This window comes from Misgurnus anguillicaudatus, chromosome 5, assembly GCF_027580225.2.
Source record: "Misgurnus anguillicaudatus chromosome 5, ASM2758022v2, whole genome shotgun sequence".
NCBI classification, from domain to species: domain Eukaryota; kingdom Metazoa; phylum Chordata; class Actinopteri; order Cypriniformes; family Cobitidae; genus Misgurnus; species Misgurnus anguillicaudatus.
This window is the reverse complement of record NC_073341.2, coordinates 2,723,634-2,743,087: the sequence shown is the minus strand read 5'-3', so window position 1 is coordinate 2,743,087 and position 19,454 is coordinate 2,723,634. Positions and strand designations below refer to the sequence as shown.

The 19,454-nt window shown below is 36.2% G+C and overlaps 2 protein-coding genes across 2 annotated transcripts in view; both read right to left on the bottom strand.

The window, feature by feature from the left end:
• cdk11b (cyclin dependent kinase 11B) overlaps positions 1-19,454 on the bottom strand; it is a 90,435-nt gene that overhangs the window by 18,506 nt on the left and 52,475 nt on the right. The gene's annotated exons all lie outside the window — the stretch shown is intronic.
• On the bottom strand, positions 1,806-17,357 carry LOC129413732 (solute carrier family 35 member E2A). Its single transcript, XM_055167510.2, has 9 exons — positions 17,068-17,357; positions 16,304-16,714; positions 14,534-14,669; positions 13,394-13,521; positions 5,444-5,564; positions 5,285-5,338; positions 5,113-5,185; positions 4,322-4,467; positions 1,806-3,356 (listed from the first exon to the last, which is right to left on the bottom strand). The coding sequence occupies exons 2-9, from the start codon at positions 16,581-16,583 to the stop codon at positions 3,125-3,127; spliced, it is 1,170 nt and encodes a 389-aa protein (XP_055023485.1). The 5' UTR covers positions 16,584-16,714; positions 17,068-17,357; the 3' UTR covers positions 1,806-3,124.

Here is a 19,454-nt window from a genome sequence, read left to right as displayed (position 1 = left end):
TGACATAAATAAGTGTTGTTTACAATATTGACGCTTAAAGAAAATAGATAATGTAAAGTAAATAATGAACGAAAGAAACGTGGTTTAAACAAGAGGAAACAGAGTGCGATTGTTATTGTTGAATCATAACAAATTAAGTTAACCATAGATCTTCCCATTAGCAAGGTTTAATACTCACTAGTAAAGGTGCACATCTTTACAATACGGTATAACACTGCAGTGTGGTGAGTAGCCTATACAACCACTAGTATACAAAAAGGTATTATATTTTAATAAAACTCTCACTGGAAGTCCCTGATTGAAATTCTCACAATAAAAGAAATGGCAATGTCTTTCTGAATGTTCTGTATTAAAGACACTAGTTTACTAATAAATGTGAGACAGAAGCCACATTTAATCCCCCACACTTACACACACACACAAACGTTTTCTATAAAATAAGAACATCTTTATCAATTTACTACAAATTATGGTAGATGACCCTTTTAAATTCAGGCATGCCCAATTCTGCAAAAAATTTTTAATTATACTGCAGAGCATAAGTAGCTTTTATGTCCCATTTGTTTTTTGCTTTTTTGTCAAACTGGATCTTTTCAGTCGATGCACCTCAATTTGGATTGGCACGCCTCAATTTTTGAAGACAGTGTTTTTGGCTAGTTTTTAGTTTTTGATTTCTTACACTTAATAAACTGCATTTTTTTGAAATATACTTTTACAATACAAGGCAAGATTTCAATGATAGATTGACAATGATTTTTCTTTTCTTTTTAAATATACCTTTTAAAGGAACAGTATGTAGGATTGTGGCCAAAACTGGAAATGCAATCACAAAACTAGTGGCCAATACACAACATAACAACATAAACATCAGTTGAGGGCTGCGACTCCACTTTTTAAATGACAATATCCTGGCCGGAAGACTGTTGTCAGTGATATAAGTATTTGAAATGAACATGATTTCTTAATGTCTAGTGACACAGGGCCATTTTATGATTAATGGATATAAATTTCTTATATACGGTTCATTTAATGCTTCTTTCTGCAGGGATACTTAGATCAAAATGCAAATTGCACATGCCCAAGTCAAATTAGTTTATAAAACTATGCAAAATACTTATACACGCTAAACAACTAATAAAACAACACTTGATTAAACCTATTAACCAACAGATTAGAGCTACAGTAAAAACAAATATAGTAGGACCTAGCCCATCTGGCATCTTCTAACTTACAAGCAAAATTAGAATCAAATATGAAACAATGCAGTGAGCCATGTGAAATTACACATACACCTAATATAAATCTTTCTATATAATAAAGCAAAGGAAGACAATAAAAGTGTGCCCATGATCATAATGTTGTATAACATGGTTGGTTAAGGTTAAAGCCCTTGATATTTTCACCTACCTGTATTTAGAAACAAATGCTATATTTTTTAATAGGCATTGCCAAAAAACAAAATATATGACGGAGGAGAATTGTGCTGGTTTATAAGGACAATGTCCGTGCTTACCTGGATTAAGTAATTTGTCATCATGACATGCTCAAAGGATGTGTTAAAAAAGTAATTTTGTTGGTTGCATTTAAGTTATTGAACTGTTTTCTGCTAAAATTGAATAAACAATATACAGCAATATTACTCCTGTAGGTGCATTTAGGCTTGTTAAATGTTTATTTTCATGTTTATATAGTTGGGTAAGAGGGATCTCACCTATTGTGCCAAAGCTGATGTCGTCCACATGCTAGCATACTAAAAGTTTACAAAATCTATTTATAAACAGAAATGAAAACGACAAACACAAATCTACAAATGTTGAAGTTTTTACATTTAATATTAAAATGCGTAATTCATTCAAATGAAATCATGTAATCAATGCTCAAAAACAAACCAAATATACAGACAATTTCCATTAGTGATTTTTTACATACCATATAAAATACATGTTATATTACATGTCAATTTTGTGCAACCCACCACAGCAGAACCAACATATAGACATACATTTACAACCACATTCATTGACCAGTTTCAAGTATTCATTTATCGTATTTGACTTGTCTACTGAATGAGTTTTCGTATTTAACGAGTCACAGAGACGTCAAAGAGAGAGAATTTAAACAAATTACAAAAACCTGTGTGGTTAACTCAAACAACCGTTGACAGACATTTTGCTAATAAGTAAAGAAATTCAGGAATGATTGCAAGCATTTTTGGTGTGTAACTCATTAAGTATTATGAACATAATTAACAGTTTAGAAAAGTAGGTAACAAAATTGGTTATAATTATCTAGTCCAAAATAAGTCACATAATACATGAGAATGTTTGTCAGTTTCTAGAGCAATACCTGTGGTTAGTAATAAATCGTGACTAGATGAGAAAAACAAAAACAAAGGATTGACAGAGACTGTGATTTGCTACAATAATTGCAATTAAAATACAGTTTTGTTACTCAGGATCGTACTGTATGTACAAAGCCAACAACATAACGTCTTGCTTTCTCAAAACAAACAAAACATGTAATGTATTAACATTAATAAAAATGGTGCTGTCATTTCATTCAAAGATACTTCAGAATATTTATACTAAGAAATGTACATTTAATCCCCTAAAAAATAAATAAATCTTTTGGGGTTAAAATGTAGCTTGATATTTTCTTGTGAAATTCTCCTATTCAGCCTCAAATGTAAAAATGCCTCATAATCCATAATGCAAGAGACATATGGGAATAAACAAACTGAAAAACATATATTGACACGCTTTGCTGGTCATCACCACACTTTTCTCCCTGACAAACTGTAAAAAGACCTAGCAGTTCCCAAAAACCATCAATCATATAGACAATAGACATCAAGGCAAAAATCTTGCATAACCTGATACCCAAGTAAAATGAATGAGCTTGTTTTATTCTTTAAGAATATTCTTTTTAAGCTTTTATCTTTTTCAATTTTGACCACCTTTGAAATTATTCTTAAGCAAATGTAATTACACACACAAAAAAACCCACACAGGTCTTAAACAATACAAACAAAACAAAATCTGGAAAGGGACCGACATAAATGCTTAGAGTGAAATACACCCATTTCTATATCTTACTGGGTATACAGGTAAATGATAACATGCATTTATTTGGTAGATGTGGCCACATTGTCTTGGATCAGGGGTTTTTGTTCCGATTCTGATTGGATGAGAGCGTTCTGCATGAGAGTGTCTCTTTGTGTCTGTTTTGCCTTGTTATAAAGCAGAACTCCCACAAACACCATGACAGTGCCCACCGCAGACACCACAGTTATGGGGTTACTGAACACAATGATGCTCAGCCAGATGGACAGAGCGTGTTTCACTGTGCTGGCAACACTGAAGAGCAAAAAAGAGAAAACAAAATCTTATGAATAAAGATCTTTGCACAATGTAGTACACGTTTTTTGTATGTGTCATTCATGCTCAGAAACCTCAGAGTCTGATGCGCATTAATGAATAAACAAATACAACCTTATTGTAACGTGTAACCACACATGTTAAAGGTGCCTTGAAACAATATATTTTAAAATTGTTCTTTGATATCTACATAGAAGGTTTGTGGCTTTAAGTCCACATATTATCAAGAGATGGTTTTACATGTCCATTTACAAGCCTAGAATTTGCCTTTAAAATGAAATTGTCTATTATTAATTTATCTGAAAGGGTCATGAATAATAATGTTGACCTCTGCTCTGATTGGCTGTTTCACAGAGCAGCTCCTTAAGTAGCTCTGTGTGTGTATACACAGACCTTATGTTTAAGTCTGTATAAGACGAAAATACAGATTTTGCGTAATAATCCGTTTTTAGATTGTTAATGGACATTTCTGAATGGTAAGTTTTTGTTTTTTCAGTATGGACCTGCAAAACGTAACTGTAATGTCAATAGTAGAACTAACTGACTAGCATATAGTGCTAACTCAGCAGTGACAACTTTGTTTTTAGCATTGTAACAACATTGTGCTTAATTTAAGGTGTCATTTAATGTTGGGGCATACATCTCGACTGTAATGTCACAGTTACAGTATTATGTTGAGAACTTTTGCGTGCACAAGGTTAACATAAGACGAAAACAATTGTGTTTGAGGCTCATGATATGTCATTGCCATGTACACAACTCTTATTAGTCATCTTTATTTATACAGTTTTCCATTCTATTGCACCTTTAAAGGTTATTGTCAGGAATATGATCTCTAGGCACAGCACTGAACAATCTTGATGCCAAAGGCAAAAGTGTTTCTACTTCAATCAGACACGCTTATTCAAGGTAATGCACAAAAGCAGGTATCACACAATACATACCTGAAGGTGACAGGTGAGATTCGGCCCATAAGGGCATATGCTGTGACACTCTGTAAGTGAAACAGAACGCCATCAAACAGCAGCAGCAACACAATATCCTGAGACAGTCTGAAGTTTCGCTCACCCTTCCCGATCAATGGTAAATCCTACAAGACAGATACATTATCAGTGCATCCTCATAATGCTTATACTGTAGTTTTAGAGAATATACATTGATTCTTAAAATAAGATACCAGTATCTGGTCTTAAACTAACAATTAAACATAACAAATTAAACCTGAGAGTCTTTCAGTAAATAGTTACTAGGCTTTCTAGGGTGATGAGCAGTCACAAGGGCTTTTTTGCAGCTTCGGGAGGTTGTCCAAATGTAAAAGTTGTTTGTTTTCTATAGATATGTATTTATAGGGGTAACAATTGCAATGCTTAATCGTGTTTTTAAGTACACTTAGTTTTGTGCAAATCTAGTATTAAATTGCATAGAAGAAAATCGAATGGTCAATATGGCGGCTTAAGTACAGGACATCCCCCTCCCAAATAAAAAACAGAATCAATATTTGCCGGGACCGTTATTGCTGTTTGATGACAGCGTCACTGCAGCTACACTTCTTAAGAATCGACTTTGGCTTGACAAAATGACAAATTAGCCATAACAATACCCTTGTCTGAAACTGTTTGACTGTGTTGGATTATTGGCCAAGCATAAGAAATACAATATCATCAGGATCTAAAGTCATTGATCTGAATTGATTTGATTTCCATGTGTGAAGTGTGTTAGGTGTGTATCAACTGACCATCAGGAAAACCCAAGCAGGTATAAGCATGATGACTGCAGCTGCACTTGTGTAAAACTGAAGCTCTGGAGGACTACACAAGACAAAATCATATGAACAGCAGTGACATTTAGTGCCAGTGAGGGTAAAACCACATCATGCATACATACATGTACACATCTACAGCACTTACCTAAACTTATACTTGTCTCCACTCAAGAGTTTCTTAGAAAACACATTCTGCAGACTGAAACATAAAGCATTCATTTGTATAGATTGTTCAATGTAAAGTCATTATTTCAACACAAGCTTAAAAAGAATCTCATTTATCAATGTGATGTCAAAGCATTACCAGTCCATGACGTTGGTGGAGAGAGCGGCAGAGAAGCCGAGCATGTTAAAACTGATCTCAGTGGCCGTACATAGAGCCAGACCTGCCATCACAGGAAACAGAGACATATTCACCCAGAATCCTGCAAGAGAGCACATAAGATTATTATAAAAAGCAAAAACATTTACATCAGGACATACTGTAGTAAATAAAACTGGTTTTGCAGATTCACAAACTTTCAAGGACCCGAGGGAACCCTGTAGTATTGTGGTTTTTAAATATGTGATTAGTTATCACAAAGGCACTCTCTGTTTATATTTCAAACACGCTGCTTTGAAGTGTGTCCAAAAGCGTTTCTCTTAAGGGATAGTTCGGCCAAAAATGATATTAAACCCATGATTTACTCACCCCGAAGCCGTCCGAGATGCATATGTCCATCATTTTTCAGACGATGACATTTTCAGTTAATTAGAAAATGTTTTAGATCTTTCAGTTAATCAAATGTGAAGTTACGGGGTCCACGACCCCCAAGTCCAAAAAGTGTGCATCCATCCTTAAATGTGGATATTTCTACAACAGCACCGCGCGGATTACCCTCAGAAGACCTTTATTTAGCATCCTGGAGCCGTTTAGATTTATTTTGTGAAGGCTGGCTGCACACCCGTTGGACCTGAAGGCCGTGGACCCCGCAACCCCACATCTAATCAAAGGCACACTACGGAACTTTTTGGCCACTAGGGGGCACTAGACATGTATTTTTCACGCCTAGCACCCCTAGAGGCCACAAGCGTCGCAGCACTGTCGCAAAGGAAAAGAACTGGCCAACCTTAAAACTAAATTAAAAACTAAACCTTTAAAACGCTAAACGATCAACATTTTGAGGCATCAGGGAGAAATGCAGTCATGTTACAACTTTCTGATGAGGAACTCGTGGCAGAAGCCATTTCTCAATCTGAAGGTTGCAGCCTCCAGATGTCGTATTTCTAAGCTGCATACGTCATCAAGACTGTCTTATTTCAGAATATTAACATTTATAAAGTTGACTATTATACTAAGTTAATCGTAAATTGTTGCAGTATGCTTATGACTTGCGAATGTAATGCTCAGTTTACCTTAATAAACCAGGCTTGATGACGTATGCAGCCTGCATATTTGACCTCCGGAGGCTGCAGCCTTCCAATTGAGAAAGACCAGAAGTATTTTCTTGCCTTTTTCCAAACAAATATTGTTGCATTGTCTCTCTCTCCCTCGCCACCAGGATTTTCCACAATGGCGCTCATTTTTCCTCTCTTTTGTGTGAAAATTGTCTGTCCAAATCCAAGTAAACCGATGTGTTTAGGTCTGCCGCTTTGTAATAAACATCTCAGCCACGGCCATTCTCTTTTGCATCCAATGCAATTTGGGTTTCGCCAGTACCACTCTACAGAGACAGCAAACTGTGTTCTTATAGAAACAGTGAAATCCTTGCTTGATAAAACCACCTGTGTTGGTGCAGTCTTTTTGGATATAAAGAAGGCGTTTGATACAGTAGATCATCAAGCCCTTCTGTCTAAACTGACTCGCTCTAATTTCGAGGAAAATGCACTAGTTTGGTTTCAATCTTATTTGTCCAATAGAAAACAATCTGTGAGCGTTAGTGGCATTAAGTCATCTTACCTTGAATGTTCGGCAGGGGTCCCACAAGGCTCTATTTTGGGACCAGTATTGTTCTCTGTCTATATAAATGATTTGCCAAATGTCTGTCAAAAAGTCAATTTTCAAATGTATGCTGATGATGCGGTTATTTTTACACCTGCTAAAAGCACACACGAAGCATCATCTACCCTTTCATCAGAACTGAAGAATATACAGCATTTGCTGTCTAAATCTTGCCTATTATTGAACAAAAAGAAAACTGTAGTTATGATTTTCACTAAAAATCCCATAAAACTGGAGCGGTCCAATGTGTTCCAGGGGGGAATGGAACTTGACATTGTGGAGGAGTTCAAGTACCTTGGTGTCACACTGGACCAAACACTCTCTTTTAAAAAACACATTAAACTTATAGCGAACAGAATCAAATTCAATTTACAAAACTTTAAACAAATTAGACCATCAATGACTATTACTAAAATGTTTTTACATTCAATGATATTTTCACATATAGATTACTGCATTACAACCTGGTCACTCACTGGAAATACAAATTTAAAACCCATAGAAATGTTATTCAAAAAATCTATAAAAATATTTGATCAAAAACCTGTCATTTCATCAGTGTAATATTCTCGAAAAATACAATATGCTTAATTTTGAAAATGTTATTCATTTTAAAAATAGTTGTTTAATTTTTAAAGTTTTTCATGGACTTGGAACAGTATCCCAACAAACATTAGAGAATGTCCAACCTATTGTACTTTTAAAAACCATCTTAAACAATTTCTTAAAAGTTCCCAGCTCTGTCGTCATTTTAACTAGTCTTATTGAAGTAATATAATCTGTCTGAATGTGTGTTAAAGCAACACCAAAGAGTTTTTTTACCTTAAAATAAAGTTTCCAAAAAAGTTTCAGTGGTTCATCCACTCAAAACAGGGTGAACGGCACTTTCACATTCGCTTTGCAGCCCTCTATCGGCCACAACCGCACTAAAGAAGTTTCCAACCATCAGGTAGTGGTCCTGTAGTTCGAGTAAAAACTACAAAAACTTGCTTTACGGCAGACCTACAATCCAATCAGAGCCAGCTATGCTGCAGTATTTATGACAGTGGTAATGAACAATTACGCTTTTAACCTGTAGGGGGAGCAAAGAGCAATAAGTCTTTAGTGTTGCTTTAATGTGATTCTTGTTTGATTGTATATTGTTATATTCTTACGTGATACAATATTTTGTATGTTGTTGTTCTCCTGCCTCGGGACTACAGGTGAAAATTAGCATTTATGCTATAACCTGGCTCATTTACAGTCTTTACAGTAATGTTTGACTGTTCATTAATGTGCATTGTCCCGACAAAATAAACAAATAAATAAATAAAATAATACATCACGCGGGTAACAGCGGAGCGCGGCAAATGAGGAAGAGAGAAACGCTCGGATCTGATTGGTGAATGAATAGTGTTTGGTTTTACACTGTGTGAGTTTGAGCGAGTTTGACTGACTGCTATAGCATCCTGGATTGTAATGTAAATACCATAGACAGTAAAAGAAATGTAAATACGTGAACACGTGAATGCAGCATCTGAATACAGGGAACTATATGCAAGATAATCGCCGTCATTTATAAAGAAGATCGCATTTATGTATGAATCAAGATCGTGAGTTTATATTAAAAAAATTGCCTTAATGGGGGAATCGAACTGGGGTCACCCGTGTCATAGGTCCGTGACACTAACATGGTGCCACAGAGTCACAATGACATTGCTCTCTAAGTTTTAAAGTACGAGTAAAAGCGATACAGACCCCGTCAGGCTATGGTAGACATGTCATTCAACCTATTTAAAGTCGATGTACTATCACAACACAAGGGTCTTGAAAATGTATTATGATGGTTGAAAAACTATATGGTGTCGCTTTAACTGAAAGATCGAAAACATTTTCTGAAATAACTGAAAATGTGTTTGTCCGAAAAACGATGGACACATGCATCTCGGACAGCCCGGGGGCGAGCAAATCATGAGTTCAATATCATTTTTGGCCGAACTATCCCTTTAGCTGCCTTCATGCCTCCGAAGTCAATGCCTCATGAGGCAGCGTGGCAACAAGTCACTGCCAAAGTTTTCGGACGCAGCCAATATTTTAATCGTTTACTAGTGTTGGGCGATATTGTTGTTAGTGAGACCGTCCTACTGTTGGCCTGTGAGAATGCCAAAACATGATAGTTTCGGGAGACTGGGCAGTTATTTCATTATTTATTAATTTGCTTTATTAAAGGAACAGTATGTAGGATTGTGGCCAAAACTGGTATTGCAATCACAAAACTTGTGGCTAAAACTGGTACTGCAATCACACAACTGGGGGCCAATACACAAAATGACAACATAAACATCAGTTGAGGGCATAGATATGTACAATAGATGTCGCCTTGGCTACGGCAGTTCATTGGACCGAATGCGTCAAACAGAGCCGCCATCTTGAAACAGGGGAACCCCGCATCAGCGTCAATGTAGGCAATGGTGTAACAGAGATAAAAATGACCATAAATCGTTGTGAACGCGATTTTCTTGGTTTTCTTTTGGTTCGTTTCAACAGTCAGACATGTATTTAGCATTTAGTCCAGGAAAAAATAAAAATTTTGATTTTATAAAAATTTACTTTTTCTAACTGCAATGCATAGTGCTAGTAGCCCTAACATCCATACGCAGCACAAAAGTCCGGCATCGTCCATGAATTCGAAGTACAGGCGGAGATAGCAGCTTTACCTAGATACTTCCTATGACAAGACCCCTGTTCTAAGATGTTCTAAGAGAGCCCCAAGGCGAAATCTAGTGTATATATCTATGAGTTGAGGGCTGCAACTCCACTTTTTAAATGACAATGTCCTGGCCAGACCACTGTTGTGAGTGATATAAGTATTTGAATTGAAAATGATTTCTTAATGTCTAGTGACATATCAGGGCCATTTTATGATTAATTGATATAAATTTCTTACATACTGTTCCTTTAATATATTACTCATTTTTAATGATAATTACGCCACTGTCTGCGGACAAAAAAACTAGAAGTTGCTTTAGTTTAAGGGAAGCTGGCAACATTGTCACAACTGCAACCTTCTTTAACATGATGGTATTAATCACGTCATTGATGCCCCGGTCCCTATGTAAATTACTTGCGCGCCAGGGAACGGAAACAACTCACTCACTGGTTTTAAAACCCTACGTGCATAACAACCTCTCCAGTGCAAGGAAAACTTTGTGCTGCACGCAGGCTGGGTGCTTACAAGATGGTCACCCCATAAGTTTCTATGATACACTGGTATCTAGATAGGTTTAAGGGGCCGGATTCACAAAAACATTCTTAAGACAAAAAATTTGTGCAATTCTTGAACATTTCTTAATAAGCTCTCAAATATTTACTCAAGGACATCTTAAAATTTTGTCTTAAGAATAAAATGATAAGCTTTGAAATCAATTATTCTACCCTGCTCATGAAGTTATCTGTCCATTAATCTTTATACCACCTTGCAATCATTAACGAGATCTATACTACATAAATGAGTGATGTCTTAAAGGGAAACTTCACCCATTTGCATTAAGCTTTGTACCGTTAGAACCCCAGTCATGTTTTTGAATGGTCGTGCATCATTCCCTCAGTTTCCCCTGAGAGGGGAGAAATACTAATTTCAGTGAGGCACTTCCTTCTTTCAATGATGTAAAAATCGTCATTTTGCGTCATTGAAAGAAGGAAATCCTGTATCTCTATTGAGTGTGAAAGACTACAGACACTCATTCCTCATTTTTCCAAGGTGGGGGCTATGGGTGGGACCCACTCACGCGTCAGACCAATTACAGATCAGTGGGTGGGACTTACGAAAATATACGAACACAGACGGGAAAAAAACAGACACGTTTCGGCTTACGAGCAGATGCGCTGCGGAGTATAATGAGCTTGGACAGACTCGCGCTGTGTGCTTTCGGTGTAAGATTTCTGGATCAGATAAGGATATGAACGTTTGTTTTGTTAATGTTTCTGGGCACGTGCTTATTTAAAAGACGCGTTTCGGCTTACGAGCACAAGCTCCAAGAGCTGAGGCAGCGCGTCTGTGGAGATATTGTGCAGGAGACGCGTTTGTGTGGAGGATGCAGGGATAAACGGACGTCTGACTAAAGTAAGTGTTTCTATTTTCATTGTTAAACTAACGTGGCATTTATATACACAATAGCATATCTGAGCGGTGTTTTATATGTCTATGTGAAAGCAATGAGGCTGATATTACACAGATGTAATTACAGTAAACAAGAGACAAAAAGAAAATTGGTAAAACTAAATAAACATTTAAAATGCATACCTTTTTTAAGTTGGAAAGACATTTGTACTGCGGATCTGACACCTCACGTTACTGTTTGAATTAGACTTTGCTACACACCAGGCCAGAGTGTTATTGTGTGTAACACAATGTAACATCACGTTTAAAAGTAAGTCATGATTGGTGTCAGTCAGACACAGTGGTGGTGGCTATTTTCTTTGTTTTACTAACGTGGCATTTATGTACACAATAGCATATCTAAGCCGTGTTCCGAGTAATGGGAGTGGCTTGCAGAGCTGTGCATTGTGGTGCATAGTGGGAGTTGTAGTTTTTCATACAAATGTGCTCTAAAGTCACATTCTGTCTTTTCTCGGTCAAATAGGCACAAAATTCTACATTTATGTTACATTTTGACTACAAATATGACCCACTTTCCATAAAGATTAATGTTCCTATCGGTGAAATGGCCCTTTAAAGGGATAGTTCACCCAAAAATAAAAATTCTGTCATCATTTACTCATGTTGTTACAAACCTGTGTAAATTTCATTGTTCTGATGAACACAAAGGAAGATACCCTGAGAAATGTTTGCAACCAAACCACCCGTGGACCCCATCCACCTCCACAGTATTCTTTTTTCCCATTATGGAAGCAAATGGGGTCAACGAACGGTTTGGTTACAAACATTTCTCAAAAAATATTCCTTTGTGTTCATCAGAAAAAAGAAATGTACACAGGTTTGTAACAACATGAGTGTGAATTTTCATTTTTTGGGTGAACTATACCTTTAAGACTAATATAGACGATGTTATTTGCTGGCTGTTGTAACAGAGGCCAGCTAGTGCATGAAGGCGGTGCAGTGAGTAAACATCATTCCCTAATCTCCCAATCTGTCCGTCATGCGGGTCGAGCACTCTGTGCCCTTGTGTGCTTTACTCTACGTGCCCGACTCAGTCTCCCGCGCCTGCACGAAGTGTCTCCGGGCTTTCGGAGCGCTCGACTCACATGATGAACCGATTCAACTCCCACTCAGAGCATCTTTGAGTAGAGCTCTTAGTAATTTTTACAATGAATGTATTATGAAGGAAGTATTATGGAAGGAAATGTTAGCTAATATTATCACTAATTCTATGTTTTTCGTCACATATTACTGAAGTAAGCCATTAAGCTTTATTATTATACAAGTATGAAATTCCTCATTAAACTAAAATCAATCAAATTAACTTATAAAACAACTTACATTTTGAGATTTAAGACAACTGTAAGGTTATCCTAACTTTAAGATGTTTTTTTTTTTGTTAATTTGAATTCTTAAGTTTTTTCTTAAGAACATCCTTAAGGAAAAAAATAATAACTTTCCTAAGAAGCTTTTTTGAGAATACAAAATATTCTTAACTATTTTCTTAGGCTTGAATTTAAGAATTTTCTTCTTAAGAATGTTTTGTAAATCCGGCCCCAGGTTCTTCCTTTATTGTAACAATGTCACTTTTCAACTGCTTAAATGCACCTCAGTAATAGTAGGGTTGTGACAATTAATCGGGCGTTCTCTCGATGAATGAGTTTGAATGAATTACGGTGAAATGCAGCCACATCCAAAAGCCAGAGGGCACTCTCGCTTAGAAACACCATTTGTGCCACAGAAGAAGTAGCATTACTAACACTATTCCAGGAAATATCTAGAGGCATATTTATATCAGTGTTCTTCAAATTGTTTCAGGTATTTTCATGATAATAGAGAATATTTTAAATGATTGTTTTTGACGAGTGTTGCTTTTTTAAATGCACGTTATAAACGAGTCAAACTTGTAGTGATTTTAGATTGATAAGGACTTAATACTGATCACGGAGCAGTAGTACATGCACGGAGCCTTACAATTCAGAATCGATTTTAGACAGGTCTTTTTAATGGGAACCCGATGCATCGATGCACATCCCTAAGTAATAGAATGTCTCACCTTTAGAGGTCACATGGTTCATGCTTGTATTAAAACATTGTTGTGTAAACATTATTAGGAATGTAGGCAAGCACAGCACCTGTGTATTCTCCTAGTATGAGTCGGGACATGATAACAGTGAAGATGGGCGCTGAGCTCTTCACTGTCTCGGCGAATGATACAGCTATATTTTTCAGGCTAACCAAGCCCAACACCACGCTTGTGAACCTGAAATCAGACAGGACAAAAAACAACAAAAAGAAAGAAAATTAAGGCCAGTAAAACAAGTTCCACTGCCTTTTACCCTCATGTGAAAGCAATTATCTTCTATCATATTTAACTAGTGATGGATGAATGATCTTGCTAAACTGTCAAGAACACATTTGGGTTGTATTTCCTTTCCCAATTCATATTAGGTTAGTATAACTTGGAAAAAATGTCATTACAGTTAAAAGATTGAAGACTGTTAGTAACATCAATAGTGTAAAATAGTCTCAATTTCCTACATGCACAATATTGTGTTATTTTGATTTAGGGTAAAACATTACATAGACATTTATATTTGGAAATACATTTTACATTACATTTACATTGAAAGATTAAAATTAAAGGTATAGTTCACCCAAAAATCTAAATTCTGTCATCATTGTCTCATCCGCATGTTGTTGTAAACCTGTATGAATTTCTTTTGTCTGATGAACACAAAAGAAGATATTTTATTTAATAATGGTAAATGCACATCTGATAATATCTACTGAAAACAAATACAATGTTATTCAATATGTACCGTCAACTGTGTGCTACTGCTTACCATCATTTATTAAATAGCTTCTTTTGTGTTCATCAAAATAAAGAAACTTATACATATTTACAACAACACAAGGGTGAGAAAATTATCACAGAATTTTCATTTTTGGGTGAACTACCCCTTTAAAACCGCATACATGCAATAATAAATCACCATTAAAGGCGGAGTCCACGATGTTTGAAAAACGCGTTGGAAAAGGAGACGGGCCGACTACCAAAACACACTTATAGCCAATCAAATCAAATCAAATGCCGGGTTGCGTATGTGTGGGGCGGGTCTATCAACAGAAGGTCCAGATTCTATTGGGGTAGGGGCGTGTTTGTTTGGGTGATTTCAAATATCAACATTGGCTTTCAAACATCGTGGACTCCGCCTTTAACATTGTTGCATTTTATCATACGTAAAAGGATTTATTGTATAATACCAACACACCTCATCAGTCCTACAAAGAGCATTGTCATGAGAAAGTTGGAGGGGTATTCAGAACGAGACTTGTGGTGGTATAGTGGACAAGGCACAAACATTTTACCACAGCCTATGACAGTGGTGGAGAGCATCTGGACAGCACCTAAATAACAAAACTATGTCAGATTCAAGTAATAAATACATTTAAAACATGCTCATTAAAAAGGCTTAAAAGGTTAAAGGGGATATATTTTGAGACTTTTTTAAGATGTAAAATAAATGTTGGTGTCCCCAGAGTGCGTATGTTAAGTTTTACCTCAAAATACCCCATAGATTGATAGATTCTTTATCACGTTTTCTAGGTTGTTAGAAGCACTGGGGACCCAATTATAGCACTTAACCATAGAAAAAGTCAGATTTTCACACTATGACCACTTTAAAGATGTTTTTGCACAATGAAAAAGGTTTAAGCATGTGCCATTCCTAAAATCTCAAGGCAGAAAAAAATATATTTTGTATCAACTTATTTATGCACATTTTATGACTATGAGTTACATTATTTTAATTTTATACCACGGGGCTGTTGAATGCTTTATTCTGATTGTTTGAGAAATGTTCAATGGGTGTTGATTATATTTCTGTAAAACACCTTACCTGTCAAATGTCTTAAAATAACCAACAAAGCAATGTCTGTGGTAACCGTGGTATAAGAGGAATAATAGATGACAGGTCGTTGAATTATTAAAAAATAATGCACACTCCACTTCAGGTCATGCTGCATTACCCTCTTGGGTGTGCATTAATTTCAAATAATTCAATGGCCTGTCGCCAATTATTCCTTACATAATGAAATATATTTACCTTTTCTCTTCAATATCTTGTTACATAAAGGCGTTTACCTTTCAACGCTCTGTAATTCCCACTATTTACAATGGTGATTCTTAACAACATAGTGTGCAACAACATTATACCATTGTAAAAACAAATACACTGACTGAAAAAACATTTAAGTGAAATTATTTTTTATAAAGTTGTGTCTAAAAATGACCCTCCACATACGCACGCCTGAAATAAAAAATCCTACATTTATCAGTTAAGGGAGATTCCCCTCCATTTTCCAGGCCTTGAGAAGCCAAACTTTGTGCATTTGAGCCCAAGGACTAGGTTTTGATGATAAATATTTGATCTATGGTATTAAAATTAACAAGCAAATACCAAAAGGTGTTTATACAGTCACTAGCTAGCTAGACAATAAAACAGATATCTAAATATAAGCTAGCACTATTTCTTTGAGTGTTTGAGGCTAGCTGTGATGCTAGTAGCCAGTTTTCTGCTATCATACAGAATTACTCTACCACTCAAAAGTTTGGAAACATTATTATTTTTAAAGTTTTTAAAAGGAGTCTCTCTTGTGCTCATCAAGCCTGCAAATTATATTTCTTAAAAAAATTAGAAAATTATTTCTGATCAAATAAAACCACAGCTTGATAAACGTAAATATCAGAATTCTTTAAAATTCCTATTACCTTGCATGCATGTCTGCTTATGACCAAATAAAATGTTTATTTATGTTTGTACATGATGTTGTTTATGTAACTTTTCCAAAATTTCTAAATAATTCCCATAAATTCCTATTATATATATATAGGTCATCCATTGAAGGAGCGAAGGCCAAATAGGTTTATATATAAACAACAGTTTATTGCTTGCACTATTAAAACCGGTATATTGGACTGATTCGTTTTTATCAACACATATAACAAGTGAATGATTAAGAAGCACTTCTCTGAAACTTACCCAGCATGCTCGGCTCTCCCTCCAGCAGGGAGAGGATGTACTTGTTGAGGAAAAGTGTGCAGAAACTGAAGAAGTACCACAGCGCCAGATACACCAGAGCTTTAGAGCTCCACACACCCGAGTCAGCTTCAAGTATCGTGGTCTCTGTGATGGTTATCTTTAGGACGGGTTCACCCGGCAAACTCTCACTTCGAGCCAGTATCACCCTCTCCTGCCGCGGCCTGAAGCTGGTAAAAGGGTGCCAAAAAATGGACTTCCTGGAGCGCTCCTTGCTGGTCATGATGGACCCAATATGTCCAGCAGGGCAAACTCCAGGGGTAATAAACTAATGAAAGCTTACTCCATATTACAATACACAGTTGGGCCTCACGTGAACAGGCTTTAAATAAATTAATCCAGACTGACGAACATCTGTAAACACAGGTGGATGAGAATTGTTTTTTAAAACATCAGCTTTAAATAAGCAATACAACTCACACTTCTATCTTATATGTACATGTATCTTGTAAATGCAGACTGATATGATTGGGTGCAAGTAATTTATATGGGTGAATTAATGACAGACACAAACACGTTCTTCGTACCGATTAATTTAAGTTACTTTTTGTCTTTTGTTTGAATACTGTATGCCAGATATCTGATTGCAATACCATTAAATAAACTTCATACATAAACTACAATACTTTTAACATCAACACCTGGCAATCATTTTACACACAGTATGATACTATACAACAGTATAAAAGGAAACAATAATACGTTACCCATTGTGTTGATCCAAGACACGAGACACACTTCATCTTAGCCACGACGACAAAATGAAAGCACATTTACATGCTTTCAAAAGATTTAAGTAACAGCCAAAGAGTCATTCATGTAGAACATTCATAAATACTGTTAGATGTATACGCGATTTTAGTGTTTAATTCTAGATTAACACGCGCCCAGACAGACACGTCTATGTAGTTTCCTGACGTTGGCTTTAACATAGGCTGCGTATCTCTGCGCAGACTTCTGACGGCATAGGCACGAATGTGTCTTCCGTTGCGCACTTAGAACGCATGTTTGACTACCATGACTACATAAAGGTGACATGCGGAACTGTCTGAAGTTTTTGATTTAATCTGATTAAAAAGTGCAGTTGATTAACTGTGAAGGACACTAACAAATTTAAATGAAAAGAAAATTATAAAAATAAATAACGATTAATTTTATATCAAACCAGGACCTTGCATAAAATTTACTCATACACAATACAATACATAGACACGTGTAACGCCAAATTCTGTGACCATCGAATTCTGTGACTGTACTAGGTGCTGACAGTTGTTGGGGATAGGATTTGGACTGCTCGTAAATCCCCAATATTATGAAGCTGCAGACCTCCACCCAGAGACCCCAGAGCATTCTCAGACCCCTCGGTTTTTGAAACAGCGCCTCCTATTAAATTGGATCGGATAAGACCAGCATATGTTGTGTTTTGGTGCTGGTTTGCTAGTGAAAACCAGCTTAACCAGCATCAGCACTAAACCAGCACCAGCATTAGCACCAGCTAAACCAGCACCAAACAAGCATTAGCAGCTAAACCAGCACCAAGCAGCATTAGCACCAGCTAAACCAGCAACAAACCAGCATTAGCACCAGCATCCCATACTGGCCATACCAGCAAGACCAGCATATGTTGTGTTTTGGTGCTGGTATGCTGGTGACCACCAGCTAAACCAGCATAGACCAGCACAATAGGCCTACCCATGCTGGTTTGATGCTGTTATTTTCAGCAGGGAAACATTTGAAGAAACGAGTATCGTATGCATTATTTTTTTAATCAAACTACTCATTGATACAGCAACATATAAATAGTACATTTAATATTATTTATATTTTAACATTTAACTTATAGCTAAATAATATAGCTAGCTAATGTTGGCTTTTAACCTTGGACTTTTTGTAGACAAGCCATTGTAAAAATTCTACTAAAATTAGTTGACGTTAAAGTAGACCAATTAAATACATTAAGGGGCAGTTTCCTGGACAGGGATTAGACTAGTAATAGACTAAAATCAATTTAAGAGCTGCCCAAACTGAAAACAACTTGCACTGACATGTCTTAAAAATACATCAGTGGCCAATGCTTGGCTTCAAAATGTACACAAGTAATGTTTTAATAAGGCATGTTTGATCAAACTAGTTATTTTTCTAATTAAACTAAGGCCTAGTCCTGGCTTAAACTAATACCTGTTCGGGAAACCACCCCAAAGTGTGTTATATCAAATAATGTCATCATTAATTATTTAATCAGATTTACCGTTTAATCTTTTTTTAATTACTGGACCTTTTCTCATTACTATAAACTATAAATTGAATTTATTAATGCAGGAAAAACAATTTTACTTTATAAAATTTATGTAGACTACTTAAATGAGTTCCTAAAAAAGTAAGTATTAAAATGAATCAATATTAAAGGCGCTCTAAGCGAATTGACGCGTTTTAGACCATAAAACATTTTTTGTTACATACAGCAAACATCTTCTCACTATCTACTTGCTGCCTGTCCGCTGATCAAACTGTAAAAAACGCGATCTCTGTAGACAGCTCAGGCTCGACAAACGGCAATATCAACATAGTGGCCAAACCTAGCACAACAAAACATAACAAAGTGTTCCAGCCAATAAACGACAAGAAGGATTTGGGGGTGGGGGTTGGGCGCGTTCATGAAAGCACAGACGGGAGGGGGAGGCGTTAGCTACGCTCCGTTTGTTTGAAAACAGTTCATACATCAACAGGATGTGACGTCGCACATTATTCGCTTAGAGAGCCTTTAATTTAACTGTGATATAAAGTTGTTGACAGCCATTTACAACTCATACAATTAACTAATAATCTAATTTACTATGCCTTCATTATTTATTAACCAGCCTATAGTATTAACATGTTAGCTAGAATGTGTAATTTGGCCTTTTGTTTGAGTTGCTTGTATGGACTCTGTGGGGTGGTCTTAAAATTTTAATTTGACTCTCTCTCTCTATCTCTCTTTTTTAAAGGTGGATATAACAATTCAAAGGGGGAATTCAGAGTAGAGTTTTAGTTTTACAGAGTAAAACTAAAAAAACAGCATCAAGCAAAACATTCTGGGAAACAAAATCTGAAGCAA

What these genes read in the sequence shown, in the direction of transcription:
- LOC129413732 (XM_055167510.2), bottom strand. Translation starts at nt 16,583, where the DNA reads ATGACCAGCAAGGAGCGCTCCAGGAAGTCCATTTTTTGGCACCCTTTT. An exon ending in GGGAGAGCCGAGCATGCTGG is followed by an intron (nt 14,670 to 16,303) that starts GTAAGTTTCAGA and finishes TTTGTTATTTAG; the next exon opens with GTGCTGTCCAGATGCTCTCC. An exon ending in ATCTCACCTGTCACCTTCAG is followed by an intron (nt 3,357 to 4,321) that starts GTATGTATTGTG and finishes TTTGCTCTTCAG; the next exon opens with TGTTGCCAGCACAGTGAAAC.